Genomic DNA, 14054 nt, shown 5'->3' with positions numbered 1-14054 from the left:
CACTAAAATAGCAACAGCTATTTGTGGGGAGTATGTCTATAACAAATATGTTGGTATAAAAACGCTGCCTTGCAAACACCATTCTTTTCAACGTTGCCTTTACAGCGTTGGAGGCACTGGCTGCTTTCACAGCCAAGTTTGCCACCGCTATGGAAAACAGGCTGCACATGCAAACCAGCTGAAGTCATCCAGACTGAAAAGGGCTAGGGCTGCCGCTGCTACCACTGTTAAAATGTTATTTGGAAACCATCTTCTCAGAGAGCTGTATAAGGAATCAAAAATCCAGGGTAGGGATGCAGGCTTGATGCTTTTCCATTTTTTAGCAATGACTAACACAAAAAAGCTCTTATCTCAAAATAAAACATTTCTGCCCCTTACAAAGGCAGGCAGGGCAGAATGGCCTTATATAGCTGGCCTAGTAATGTCCTCTTCACCACTGTGTCTGAAGACCTTCTTGCATTGTACTCTCATAACCTCAACCAATGTGGATGGAGAACTATGCCAAAGCCTTCCTCTTACTCAGCTGGAAGGCAGAGGAATGTCCCTCTTGATTTCATCAGAAGAGTTGTGTGAGAACAGCACAGAGACGGGGCCACAATCAAAAAAGGAAATGAGAAGTAAAACACTTTAACACTCAATAAGCTGGGCCAGAAATAATTTTCTAATTAATCTAACAGAGGTAAGTGACATGCAAAAAATACAAACTTTTCAGTGCCTAAGGGAACATAGCAGCATCTTTTAGAAGCCATTTCTTCTACAGATTTGTCCCTTATGTGCAGCTGTTTGCTGTCTAATAGGGGTTGAGTTCATAACTACAGTTTTGTTTTAGGGAAGACCCTGGGTCTCCCTATGATATACAGCTGTCTACTTGCATGAGTTGAAGGAATCCAATAATCCAAGAATATAGGATGGTTTCTGTTAACAAACAGCAATTAGTAAGAGTAAAAAGGAATATTTCTATTTCTTTAAGATGCTTCACAGCATTAACTGCTTCAGATAAAAGGACAGAGTCAGCTCAGTTAAGTTTTTGCATCTCTGATCCTCAAAAAAACACCGTTTTTCAACAGCACAACCTAAGTTTTACCTTAACTAGCACAATATGCCTGTCAATGCTTATACCAACTCTAATGGTATAAGAGTTTTCTCTAAAGAGAAATTCTCCAAAGTCCATTTCTAAATGCTTTTTGCCAGTTGTTTGATCTACACTGCACCACACCGCATACTTCATAACAAGAGACCTTTTGAAAATGTTACTACTTCAGGCAATCAAACAAGCCCTACACTGCAGCGAAGTTTTCTTTTTAGTTTTTTCCCCACATGATTTCCTCTACAAGGTAAACACAGGTTATGGCAGCACCAGACCTGCGCTGTTTCTCTACTCCAGTTGTATATGACAGCATTTCATAGTATCATAACATAATTCCAGATCAGCTTCATATGGTTTTCTGAATTCAAAACCAGCATTCAAGTATAGCTGACCTCAGATTTATACAAACCTGAAGAACTTTGACTACAAGTTTCTGGAGTGTTTAAAGATCTCCTCACTCACCTCTCCTCTCCTTTTTTGGTACGTCCCCTACAAAGTCCAGTGAGAAAAGATTACTTTCACTTGGAACACAGGAATTCCTAAAGAATCCTGCAGCATCTCAGGCCTTCAGTTTTGGAGAGATCTCATTTCTCGTTTACTATGAGAGGAAAACATCGGGTACAGGCAAAAAAAGGCCCTAGCTGAAGTTTTGATATCCTGATATATGACCTCAGGTGTGACAATGAGGTAGAAAGCACATTTGAACGTCTTTATACTTTGTAGATCCCTGTCAAAAATCCTGACACAGAAGTTCAGGAAAACAATAAGAAGTTCCAAAGTAAATCTCTTTTAGGTATTAGCATCTGTTTGATACTTTACACATCTTTCTGCAGAAGCAAAATTGCTTACCTTTAAGAAAATGAACCTTCTCAAAATCTTGAAAATTAAGTAACCCCAATATAAATGCAAGCCTTGAAGGATCAATAGCTGCCCATTGAATAAAAAATATGCTATGACAGGAGTGGTGGAGTAGTATGTCGGCTGATACAAGGTGGCACGAAGAATCCTAAAAAATAAAGGTCATTGTTAAAGTGCAAGAATCCTTCCCTACGCTTAATTTCACATTCCAAACCAATTAACTATTTCCACAAGATATTAAAAAGCTCTGCAAAGATGACAGATTAATTATCAAGCCCTGTCTTAACTAGATTATGCATGTCCATTGAAATATAGACTTCAGAAGATGTGAAATTTGAGCCTTGCATGAAAGTATTCTAAATACGGTTAGAAAAAAATCCCTTTTTTTCATCTTGAGCTTTGTGTGGTCTAGATACTATGCAACTCAGAGCTTATCTATGCCTTTTTTTTTAATGCAAATTCTTTCTAATCTGAAATCCATACTCCAGAGAAAATCCTACAGGCTTTGCAACAGGGCTTTTTGTTAATTAACATATGTTTTGTCCATCTTCAGACTTCACTACTACTATATCATTTGGGGCTTTTTGAATCCCTTTAATCTAATCGCATTTTGTTTCCAAGCTCAAGAACAAGAAACTCAAGTGAAGAAAAATGACTCAAGATCACTTCTATAGTTAATAAAAAAATAACAAGAAAATAAAAGATATCAGCATTTCTGAAAGAAAATACTATAGGAAATTAAAACCTTGTGTTGATCAATGATCTTAATTATTAATTTAACCAGCTTGAGTCTCTAAGGGTTTGTCCACATGCAGGGAGGGGCATGAAGGCAAAGTAGAGCAAGTCAATGAAACCATGAATGTGAAACACATTAAACACTTTTAAAGAGCTAAACATATTAAGCATTAAGCACACTAAGCACCCGTGCAGATACTCCAAAGCAGACTAAGTCACAGCACTCCAAAGTCATGTGGGTATTTAACAAGTTATGATTTATTTGCATTGACTTCATAAAATGATTGGTTCACTGAATGCTTCTCATGTAAGTGAGGTGAGGTACTGCCTGAGAACTAGGTAGCAAAAAGGCGGCACTACAAAAAGTTCACTACAATCATGTAGGAATTACACTGTACTCTGACTTTACTGCTACAGCAGGAGGGATGGAATGAAAGGGAAAATTATTTCTCCTAGTTAAGTAGCTCAATCCCCTCAAAAATACAGAAGTTCATAGCATTTAACTACAATTTATGAAAATAAGTTAAATAATACATAAAAGCCTGTATTTAGGTTAGGATATTTTCAAGAGGCTCATTTAAAAACTCTTTTTACTTCGATTAAAAACTGTCTTTTAAAAATTACAGTTTTTGTCAACTTTTCTCGCTGGCCTTCAGTAGCCAACAATAATGGAAGTTCTGCTTTTCCTCTTCAAAGTACAATACATTCCTCTCCTTTTCGCATCAAAACCAATACTTAACCTCTCAATGGAAATGGGAATGAAATAAAAGCCTGTGACTTCATTAAATATTGCTTACCAGAAGGGGAACAGGATGATTCTCGTGATGAAGAATGCGATAGAAAAGATGATAAAGAGCATATTGCATGTTTTCTCCCAGTGAGCGTAATTAAACATTTTGGCTGCCTGCATCGAGTAAAAATCATCAAACATATTACAAATATTCTGTGAAATAAGTTCCTTTCTGCATTTTCATAAACAAGGAGTCATCTTCCATCTAAGCAGGAAGAAAATTTCCTCCCTGTTTGACATGTAGAGCAATCATTTTACTGATACCTAATAAAACAGTATCAAAACATATTCTTTGTTTATATTCCTCCTTTCATCTTGAGGGAAAGGACTCTGTATCAAAGGCCTAGAGAGCCGCCCTCCAATCAGAATATAAAAATGTCATGAAAACATAAAGTGCTCTTAAAAACAGAGGTAATCCCTCATTCCTGTACCAGATTCAAAGTGGGCTGAATCAAAGGGAAGCTGCTGGCCAGATCTGCATGCTCAGGAACAGCAGTGACCCCTTATACGCAGGTGTTCAGGTGCACGCACATTACTGACCCTTCTCTGTGCTTAATGCAGGTTTTGTTTTCTCCTTTTTGAGAGCTGGAGATCCCAGCGCTGGTCTCTATCACGCTAATAAATATTATAATTGCTGCTTCTCCGCTAGCTGAACTGTACAGCTCTCCATGCTTCATTTAGGAATCACCCCGGGCACTGCTGAATGAAACAGCTGTTCTCAAGTGTGAGCAAAGCTTCAGGTGCCAAGTCTAAGTTTTAAACAGCAGTTTGATGAACTTTGGAGTGGCAGGGCTGAATTAAGTGATTCTGGTATCCAATTTCAGTTTCCACCTGAGTGCTGTCCTACCAGTTCTCAGCTCAACTGTTTGTAAGGCCACATGGTTAACTAGACCACAAAGCAATTCAGGATTAAAAGTAACCCAGCAAAAACCTGTATGTATGTGTTTAATCTGGACCAGTCCCAACTGCATGACCCCACAATTAGTTATTCCAATACAACAGATAACAGTATCAAGAGCAGAAATGAACAGTGACAGACAACAGCCAACCAGGGCTGCCTACACTGGCACTGCCACCAAAAGAGCTGATGAAACTATGCTCTCATCTCGCTGTTGTGTAACTGGGATAACTCTACTGAAGGAAGCACAGCATGCATTTGTCTTCCAAAAAACCCAGCAGCAAGATTCTAAGACCACAGTGCTGTGTGCAGAATAGGACACTTCTTAATCTTAAATATTTCTAAACATTAATATTCAGTTCAGGGAATAGACTTCCCCTTCCATCCAGGGGATAAAACTTTTCTTCTGCCAGTAGATACCTGTGAAATCTTGTTCAGGGACAGCTTGAGTGTCTCCAGCCAGAAGCGTATAGTGTAGATTACCCCTTGGGTCAACACAGGGGTGTGAATGCTGAGAAAATCAAGCCAGTTTGACGAAGTAGCCAAAATTTTGGCTGCTAAATTTCCTTGAGAATTAGTATCATGACAAGCTGTTCACAGGCTAGCCAACTTGGTCTAATTTTAACAGTGAAACAAGAATAATCCAGGGATACAGCTGTATTTCCAGTCCCCGCTCTGTACTGAAGAACTTCTGTTCTTTTCTCATAATGGACTCTGCAACAGAGTATCATCTTAAATTATCTACAATCTCTTTTTTATCTTAGAATTTATGAATCTGTGAAGCCATGTCTCCGTGGGGATAGGAAGGGTTCGTATGAAACTTGTGGCAAAAAGATTAAAACGTCACTGAACATAACTTGGGCAACAACCAAAAAACCCAAAACAAAGAAAGATGGAGGGCAGGGTTACCTCGAGCCAGAAATCTGCAGTATCATGCACAAACATCACCAGTGTTCCAAGACGCACGTAATTGCCACACCAAGAGCCACTCATCAACCCAATGGCTGCCAAGTGATGAACAACATGAGCCAGAAAATCCTGTGAAGGAGAGAAGAAAAAAAAAAAAGTAGAGCCAAGCAAGTACAGCCCTTGAAGGTCTCTGTACGGATGAAGTGACAAGCAAGACTTGTCGCACAGAGAGATGCCCTGGCAGCCAGGAGAGCATGGATGTGTGCAGGTGTGCCAGGGATAGACTGATGCTGCCCTCATGTGGCTGCACCAAATCCAGTATCAGGACCGTGCTCTTGCTTATGAAGGTTTTTTTTTGCTCCCCTCATGGAAACAGAGGTTCTAGCTACAAACAAGCATGACCACTTGCCTTCCTTTTGTTGTCAATCCCGAGTGTAAATAAGAGAGACCAGTAAAAACTAATCTCAGCCATGTAGTACCAATATTGGGATGGCAGCAGAGTCTGTAATGAAGAAAAATACAGTTAACACTGAGAATAGCAAAAAGTGAATGCCAAGTGAAATTACTTCTTTTTTCCTTTCCTTGCTTCTTTTGCTCCTCTACTGAGTCTTGCTTAAAAAATTAAACTAAACTAAATCCCTGTTCTGGGCTTCATTAAGAAGGATGTTCTGGGAGCCAAATACTTTAACCTTTACTCAGACCAAACTCTCAGTTTCTGCAGTTCCTCCCCCACTTCTCAATTTTCGCATGCTTTTTTCTATGTTTTTGTCAGAGAACTACACGCAGAGTGCTTCTGCATTTAATTACAAACAACTGCAAATAAACTAAGCCCTCCATTTTGGTGAACAATTAACATTTTAAACCTTCACACATCCCATGACTAAAATGTCAGCTATTTATGCTAAAATCCTATGCATCTGCTTAGGGCTAGATGCTGAGCTTGGCTGCTCCCTTGGTTCAATACGATTCCCAGGTGGCAGGAAGTAGGCTTGGTTAGCAGGTCCCACAAGTAAGAGAGGCTAGGAAAACACAGCTGGGAGACAGGATTCTTTTTATTTTTGGCCCCTGAGTAGGACAGGAATAAGAAGGCAGTGTGATGGGCCACAGGTTTATAAAAATAGGAGGGAGGGGGCACATAAGAACCTCTGGCAGGTGGGCAAGAAGGCAATTTGCTTGGAATCATCTGTTACAGGACTGTTAGTAAAATATTTAAGAAGAAACGAGAGCCTCGTGACCCTTGGGAACAACCAGAGTATTGAGCAAAGATCCCCAGAGCAGGGACTCACATTATGCCAAACCAAATCACTCAGCATAACACTATTCTGCAGTGCCTTGAAGCATCTGCAGGACTGGTGCAAGCTTAGGGGTTCTGCACCAAAACCCGTAGGACAGATACCATCTACTGTGTGCAACTGGTAACCTGGGACAGGAAGAAATAATAGTGGTCTGGCTGGAGGGCTGAGTTGCAGCACAGGCAGATCATGCAGAAGTCCTGCAACAGTCAGCAGGAGGTACCAAAGAAGGGCAAAAGGCTTTGGTGCCGCACCTCTCCACATGGTGCCCCTTGGGAGGGAGAAGCACTTCTGCGGATTAGCCTTTCCAATGGGGAAATACTTGGAATGCCTCGAGGCCAATAGCCCGATGCCAAAAAGCTCACCTGAAATGGATAGCCAACCCACGTCTGCCATATGTCGTAAAACCATGGTTTCTGGGAAAGACAGATCGTTCAGAGCTTGATCAGTTGAGCAACAATCATCTTAACTCAAACTTCAATACTTAAAATTTCTCTAAGTGGAGCAGGCTAGGAAGCTATAGTCTTGATAACTGCTCTCCACCAATTTCTAAAGGGATCTTACATCTCAGATTTACTATATTGGTCCCAGCTTTCTGGCTTCTTTTCAGGACACCTGAAACATTCCAGTTCGTCATTTCATCATCCAAAGCAGTGGGTGTGTATTTTATTACTGCAATTACTCAAGATATGTTGCCACAGTGATTAGATTTTGCTGTGTTTACCAGCCACACACATCACTGATTCATGATGATAAACAGTGTTTGCGGAGAAGAGCCAGATGAATGTAGACACGCTGAGAACTGTTCTGTTGCTCAGGAGAAGCATTAATGACACCCCAGGCAGTGCTCACATAGTTAGAAGCAGCACTCTCTCTGTTATTCCCAACTTCTGACTCAGCAGCAACACCTCAATAAATAGCTGTGAAATACACCATTGTTGTGACCCCCAAAAGTGCTGCCAGAAAAGGTTTATGGCCTCCTTTGAGAAAAACATGGCCATGTGATGCATTTGTAGGTGTTAACAAGGCGTGTTGTAAAACTATCTGTGTGACTTCTTAAAACTTTCCTTAAAAATACTGATTACTCATAAGTTACCTTATCGTAGAAGTTCAAAAGTTAATTCAAAAATTAAGTAAAACCTCAGTGCATATTGCAGCCTATCATCTCAATTACATACATACAAAGATCTGAACCCAAAGAGCCACTGAAGCCAGTGAGTCTTTCAATGGGCTTCAAAAAGATCTAGAATTCAGTTCTTCTTTTGTTAAGGGGAAAAAAAAAAGTCCATCCTTCAAAAAATTAACTTACATCATATAGAAATATAAATCCAGCAATGGAGGATATAAGATAGAATGAAAATCGCCAACTGCAAAATTAAAATGAAAAAATAAGAACAAAGCATTATATTTTTATAGAGATCATCCTGAGACAGAATTACTGCAAATCATTGTATATCACGGACAACTTTCACATAAATGTGCCCTCACATGCCTTAACATTGTCACATATTAACTATATCTGAACTATTAATATTTAAATACTTAAGCTTTGACTAATTGCTAAAGTAGTAAATTATTTTACATTATGACAATACAGATACCTTGATTGTGATTACAGCAGTAATTTTCCAGCCAGGCATGAGCTGATCAAGAGAACGGTCACAGCAAATGTAATGAATTCCCTAAAACTTAATGTTTGATAACACCAATCTTTCCTGCTGTATCCATCCCTCTAGAATATTCACACTGGACTAAGAACATCTCACAGCTCCCTGACTCAAGAAGGCCCTTCAGCCATGTGGCACATATTTTCCAGTCTGATCAAACACTGTGAACACCAACAGTGACTTTTTTCAATTGCTGGATTAATTTCTTTTGATCTCTCTTAACACCGATTGTTGCAAACAGGGGAGCTCTATGAAACTTTAACAACTGGATTACTTTGTGTCTTACTATGGAGGTCTGAATTAAGTATAAACCTCAATCTTTGACTAGGTTTGCCAGCATTTAGCCTGATCTAAGCTTTTTGTGGCTTAAAAGGATATTCATCAAGGCAGATAAAACTTTCAGGTTTTCACCACAGATCTGGTAAGTCAGCAAAGGGAAAAAAGTTCTTGTGTATCCTAGCGAACCGAAACTATGTAGTTGCTTGTATGTCAGAGCAGGATGCTGTGATTTGGAGCCAGGAATCAGTGTTGTAATGACTCTGGAGCCTGCGTGGGAGGTATTGTCCCTGGGACTGGGTGCGGCTGGAGACTCAGACAGAGCGTTCCCACTCCCACCTCTACAGGTGATGGAAAACTTCTTCCTTTCCACTCTTCTCCTGGGCAGGAACAAGGCTGACCTTTCCCAGAGCAGCTCTTCAAGATCAGTAGGAAAACACCGTGGGACTTCACATGCTGACAAAGGTCGTGATCACAGAAACAGGCACATGGCCCCAAAGCTGGTGAGAACATTTTATAGAACAAGAAGTATCCCAAAGGAGAGCAGCAAACAGCCTCCCAGAAAACCTGAATTTGCTAAAAAGGAGAAAGCCTCAAGAAGGACACTGCACTAATGGATTGAGAGATGTTTAAAAATGAGATTGTGGTCTTTGGCAAACACTAATGAAGTGCCTTACTAGAGAAGATGATGCGAACCTGTCTGGTAAAAGCAGTCCCTCCTTTCTCAGCTCTGCATTGCCTGGAGGCTGATATCCCAGGTGAAAGAATGAGATGTTCAAAGACTGAGCCAGCATTTTACAAGAAAAACAAACAAACAAGAGATGAGGACATGGAATGGCAGAAGCTAGACAAGATAATATGTCTCACGTCTGCGGACGAAGTCGAGAACACAATTATAAAATTGCCACTCGATGAGCTGGTAATAAACAATCATTTTACTTTTCAACTTTACAGCATCTTTCCTCGTGTGATTTGAAAATAACACTTCAGAACACCCACTGCACAGACAGAAAAATTGAAAGGTACGTGGTGGAAGTTCGGAGAGCAAATGGAAGGGAAGAGTGGAACCCACAACTAATACCTGGCTCAAAGTTAACCAAGAGATGCTGTGGGAAAAACAACACTCTGACATGAGACAGACTCTACACAGGGGCTAATTCCGCCCTCATGCCTTCTATTTCAAGGAATGGAGGTGTGAATAGCCCAGTGGATATAGCGGGACTGATTCTGTGTTAATGGTAAAGTGTAAGCGGTTTTCTGAATCAGATCCCCAGCGTAGAGCACCTAACAAGACTGTGCCACTAGTGCCCAGTCCTACAAGTATATATTGAACGCACTTGGCAATAAACCCTCAGTGCTTCAGATGAAACCATTATATATGCAAGACTGCCAGAGCACTACCTCATTTTGCATTTAGCCAAGCTTCTTTATGAATTTGGTGAACAAAACCTAAAGTAAAATTCATCCAAATTCACCAAATTTTAGCCAAGAAGTGCCCTTTAAGCTCTGAACCTGGCCATCAGGGAGAGCATCAAACAAGAGCTGTGCAGAAGGACTTCCTTATTTAGCTTCGAGAATCTTTTCTCTTCAGTTGAGTCTAACAAACAAGAATTTAGTAGGTGAAGTTAAAGGCTGGCAAGTCTTTTAAGGCAGGGAAGGTTTCATGCAAAGGGCTTTCCAAACCTCAGTGTTGCTTAACTGGGAGCACTAATAGCTTAAGTACGGTTTAGATCTGGCTCATCAGATTTTCCTTGTGATTCAGAAAAATCATCCTGGAGATTGCAGGCTTTCAAAAATTTCATAATGCTCATAACGCTGACTATTAACATGGAATAACTCTGTTCCTCATTTGTTGCCTTGAGAATTATATCCAATTAAATTCACTGACAAAGAGCAGAGCAAGGTTCACGAAATTGCACAAGAGAAACCTGTTTGCTTCGTTCTCACTCAAGCTGCCAAGCAAGCTTTAATTTCAGTCTTTGGCTGTGTATTACTAGACATATGCATCCATAGCAGGTAGGTCTTTTATCAATAACAGGAAATCTTATTGTCACTTGTAAAACAAAACTGATCCACAAAACAACAGCAGAAATAAACCATGGATGTTGGTTTGCCAGGACAGTTTACTCAACTCAGGCTTCAGAGCAATACATCTATGTCTATCAACTGGATTTATGCCCAGAGAACATCAACAACATGATCATATTGATTCACACTGAAAATCATCTTGATAAAGTGTTCAACTTTGAGCTTTGTAGCTGTACTTTTAACCCTCATTCCTTAAGCTAATTTACACTAAAAGACATTAAATATTATAATCATGTGAATTTTTGCTAATGTAATTTGTGCTCGTCAAAAATCCAAATACACAGGACATTAGGAAAGTGTTTCACATGGGTACAGTTAATTTCGGTATCCAAAAGGTATGCAAGTAAAGCCATGCTTATTTGGGGATTTACAGTTTGTATGAGATTTTGGACAACACTGGAATAGTTACATAGTAAAATGCTTAGGTATGGGGAAATTCTCACATGTTTGTGACAAATCACACTCTTGAATGCTTTTCTACTTTTCAATCATATGCAGGAAGTTTTAAAACTTTTATGTATTCAATATTATCACTCAAAATTGCTCAGTGGCCCACTCTCATCAGCACCTTTCAGCTCATGTTTTGCATAGTACCCCTCATTCAAGCTGTGACACCTACCATTTAGTTAGAATGCCATGATTCCTGCTCTTGAACTGACTTCTGTACACAAACTAGCATCCCAAGATGACAGTGTGGATACATATAAACAAGAGTGAACAAGCATTTTTGTTCCCCTGTGATTACTGGCAGACAGAAAAATGTTTGTCTATTTTCTGCATGTTTTTGTTAAGCACTATGTGGCAGGAGCCTACAAATTAGTCCATTACTACACAATGAAGAAAACTGTAAAACATTTTTGAGGATTTTTTTTCAGGAGAAGCTGTTAACGTAATCTTTTAAAGTCACACCATTTGAAGAAATACTACAAGACACTTTCAGTTCATTTGTGTATGCATGAACCAAAACCCTTGTCAGACAGACCCAGCTTTGAAATGAGTTCCCCTGAAAAGGCACCTGAGGACTTCAATAATTTTTTTTTTTCAAAACACTAAAATCCATTATAATCAAAAGCACTGTCTTTTCTTACAAAGCTTCCTGGAATTTCCGAAGAACCGTAGGGATCTCAAGGTTTCGCCGTCTCCTAAACCACTTTTCCACCAAACGGACTGTACAGTTGCACTTTTTGGCAAGGCCTTGAATCTCTGACTGCAAAAAAATGGAATAGTGTTAGCCACAAGACGTACTCCAATGTCATCTTCATTTATTTCATAGTTCACAGATCAGTTTCACGCTGTTGTAAGGTGGGAGCTAGTAATTTAAAAATATTACTAATATTAGCTAACTATCAGGGTTTACCTTGCAGGCATCCAGGTTTAATTTCTGAGTGACACAGAAGCCTTGGGTTTTGAGACACTAATTTATATAAATAAAGCAGGCATAAAACATACAGATCCACAAACTATGATATTGTCTTTCATGATGGCTTCTGATAGGTTCAAAGATGCGACTTCTACTGCTAAGCAAAAGGCTGGTCTGGAGGGGGAAGTGCCGTGTATCATCACACATGGAGATTGTATCTAATGTCTTACCTAACAATAATTCATTATTATACTTAAATAAGTCTCACAGGTGAGATGCAGGCCTGCAATTAAGGTGACCTGAGCTCTGTTCTCAAATCCAACATACTTCTGTGGTACAGGGCAAGTCAGTTAATCCTACTGAGCAAAATCCAGACTGCCTTTTGACACCTAAAAATAAATCAGGGCTAGAGCATTGCCTAGCAGTACAGCTAGCCAGTCGAGTGCAAGTCGAGTGTCTCTGCTTTGTGTGTGCTCTGAAGGTGAAGCAGCTCCGCCGTGCAGCCACGCTAGCGTGTGCGAAGCACAAGGCAGTGTGACTCTTGCATTTCTGGGTGCTCAGTGCCCCACGTGCAGCAGACTGTAGGCTTTCTCCCTCTCCTCCACCCCAAAGTGCAGAAGGCATGGGCTGACCTCCCCCGGGGCTGCTGCAGGAGCAGAGGTAGTGTTTGACTCATCCCTGGGGAATTTCTTTCCCCACAAGGCTAGTATGCAAATAGTGGGTGGCAGCAGCGCTGCCTCCACCAAGGTAAGTCCAGTTCAGTTAGTCTCTTACCCTCAGAGAAAGCTCTGGTATGTCAGCAAAGGCACCTCAGCTGCCAGGAGGGCAGGACTGGAAACAGTCTCTGCATTCAGCCCATCCTGCTGGCTGAGAGCTCTCTGCTTGCCATGCAGGAATACCGACTTTGTTTTGACAGACAACGGAACCTACATGCCTTCTCAGGCACACTGGTCCCCAGGCTGGACACTAAAGGAGACAGCCTGAATCTTTCCCATGTAATGAGCATGAAGATGCTGTGCTTCCTTTCAGAGGTTCAAACTGCGCTCATGCAGAAGGAAGGTGTGAAACAGAGAGATCGGGATACTTGCCCAGATAGAGAAGAAGTCACATGTGAACACAAATACATTTATTTCTGATGGTATCAGGCAAAAGACACAGTAAGACAATAGCAGTGTTAGGGATAGAAAGCAAAGTCCCACATATCAATAATCATCAACATCCTCCATTACTAGAAAGCACATAGTCTCAAAAACTGTAGGAACACTGCAATTGTTTAGTATCTGTATAGATAAGTGAACTTTTTGATGCTGCATTCACAGCAATGTATCTGTTTCTCACCAACAATCAAGTTGCCTCCTTTTTTGAGATGGTAAATATTGGCTATTATTTTTTCCTTGTTCAAATTTAAAAACAAACAACAAGGCAATAGAAAGATTGCTTTTCTTTCTCATATAAGCCAGGATTAAGTATGCAGCAACATAACGGATCAAACAGCTTCTATGCCAGCGTTCCAGTATTATTGCTTGCAATAAATATGATACCGCTTTCCAACAACAGATGTCAGCTGATGTTCTCTCCAGGCAGAATGAGTTAAAGACGGAACACTGATCTTCACTGGAAATAACATTAGCAGTCTAACCTAGCACAGCATGCCAGAAAATTAAATATCTTAAACATATTTTCTGTTTGGGATGCCATATACCCTTGTCAGTAGAACAGCAACAAAAACCCAAATAAATTAAGTCATCTGTCAATCAGCTGGAACTCATCCCATGATGTCATTGCAGAAAGCTGACTGAAACAGTAAGACTTGGGATTTTCCAAAACCAAAACTAGTTTCAAAGAATGAGAATCCTTACTTGGGATGGATGTTTTGAGCACTCCCGGAAATAACTCTCTAAAACAGGATTAGGCTGTGGCTTCACACGTCTTACATTCTTTATACCTAAGGCTTTTGCTAGAGGTATAGCAATATATCTGAAAAGACATACCATGAAAAACTTTAAAAACACAACACAGTTACAAGGCCTTAGCTATTCTCATGCCAGGATATGAAGAAAATAAATCTGAAACAATTTAATCTGCTTTAGGATA

At 40.2% G+C, this 14054-nt stretch overlaps 1 protein-coding gene across 1 annotated transcript in view; it reads right to left on the bottom strand.

Moving 5' to 3' along the window:
- The window catches only part of CERS3 (ceramide synthase 3), a gene marked incomplete at its 3' end in the record, with an annotated part of 31611 nt that overhangs the window by 15919 nt on the left and 1638 nt on the right, over positions 1-14054 (bottom strand). Inside the window, exons 2-9 of the mRNA XM_082004903.1 lie at positions 13820-13937; positions 11689-11807; positions 7879-7936; positions 6935-6985; positions 5687-5779; positions 5278-5406; positions 3478-3584; positions 1937-2093 (exon numbers count right to left, since the gene is read on the bottom strand). Of these exons, the coding sequence (XP_081861029.1) occupies positions 1937-2093; positions 3478-3584; positions 5278-5406; positions 5687-5779; positions 6935-6985; positions 7879-7936; positions 11689-11807; positions 13820-13937 (832 nt within the window). The remainder of the gene's footprint in view (positions 1-1936; positions 2094-3477; positions 3585-5277; positions 5407-5686; positions 5780-6934; positions 6986-7878; positions 7937-11688; positions 11808-13819; positions 13938-14054) is intronic.

The sequence above is a fragment of the Phaethon aethereus genome, assembly GCF_964289735.1.
Source record: "Phaethon aethereus genome assembly, chromosome: 12".
Classification (NCBI taxonomy): Eukaryota; Metazoa; Chordata; class Aves; order Phaethontiformes; family Phaethontidae; genus Phaethon; species Phaethon aethereus.
This window is presented reverse-complemented; position numbering and strand designations above follow the sequence as displayed.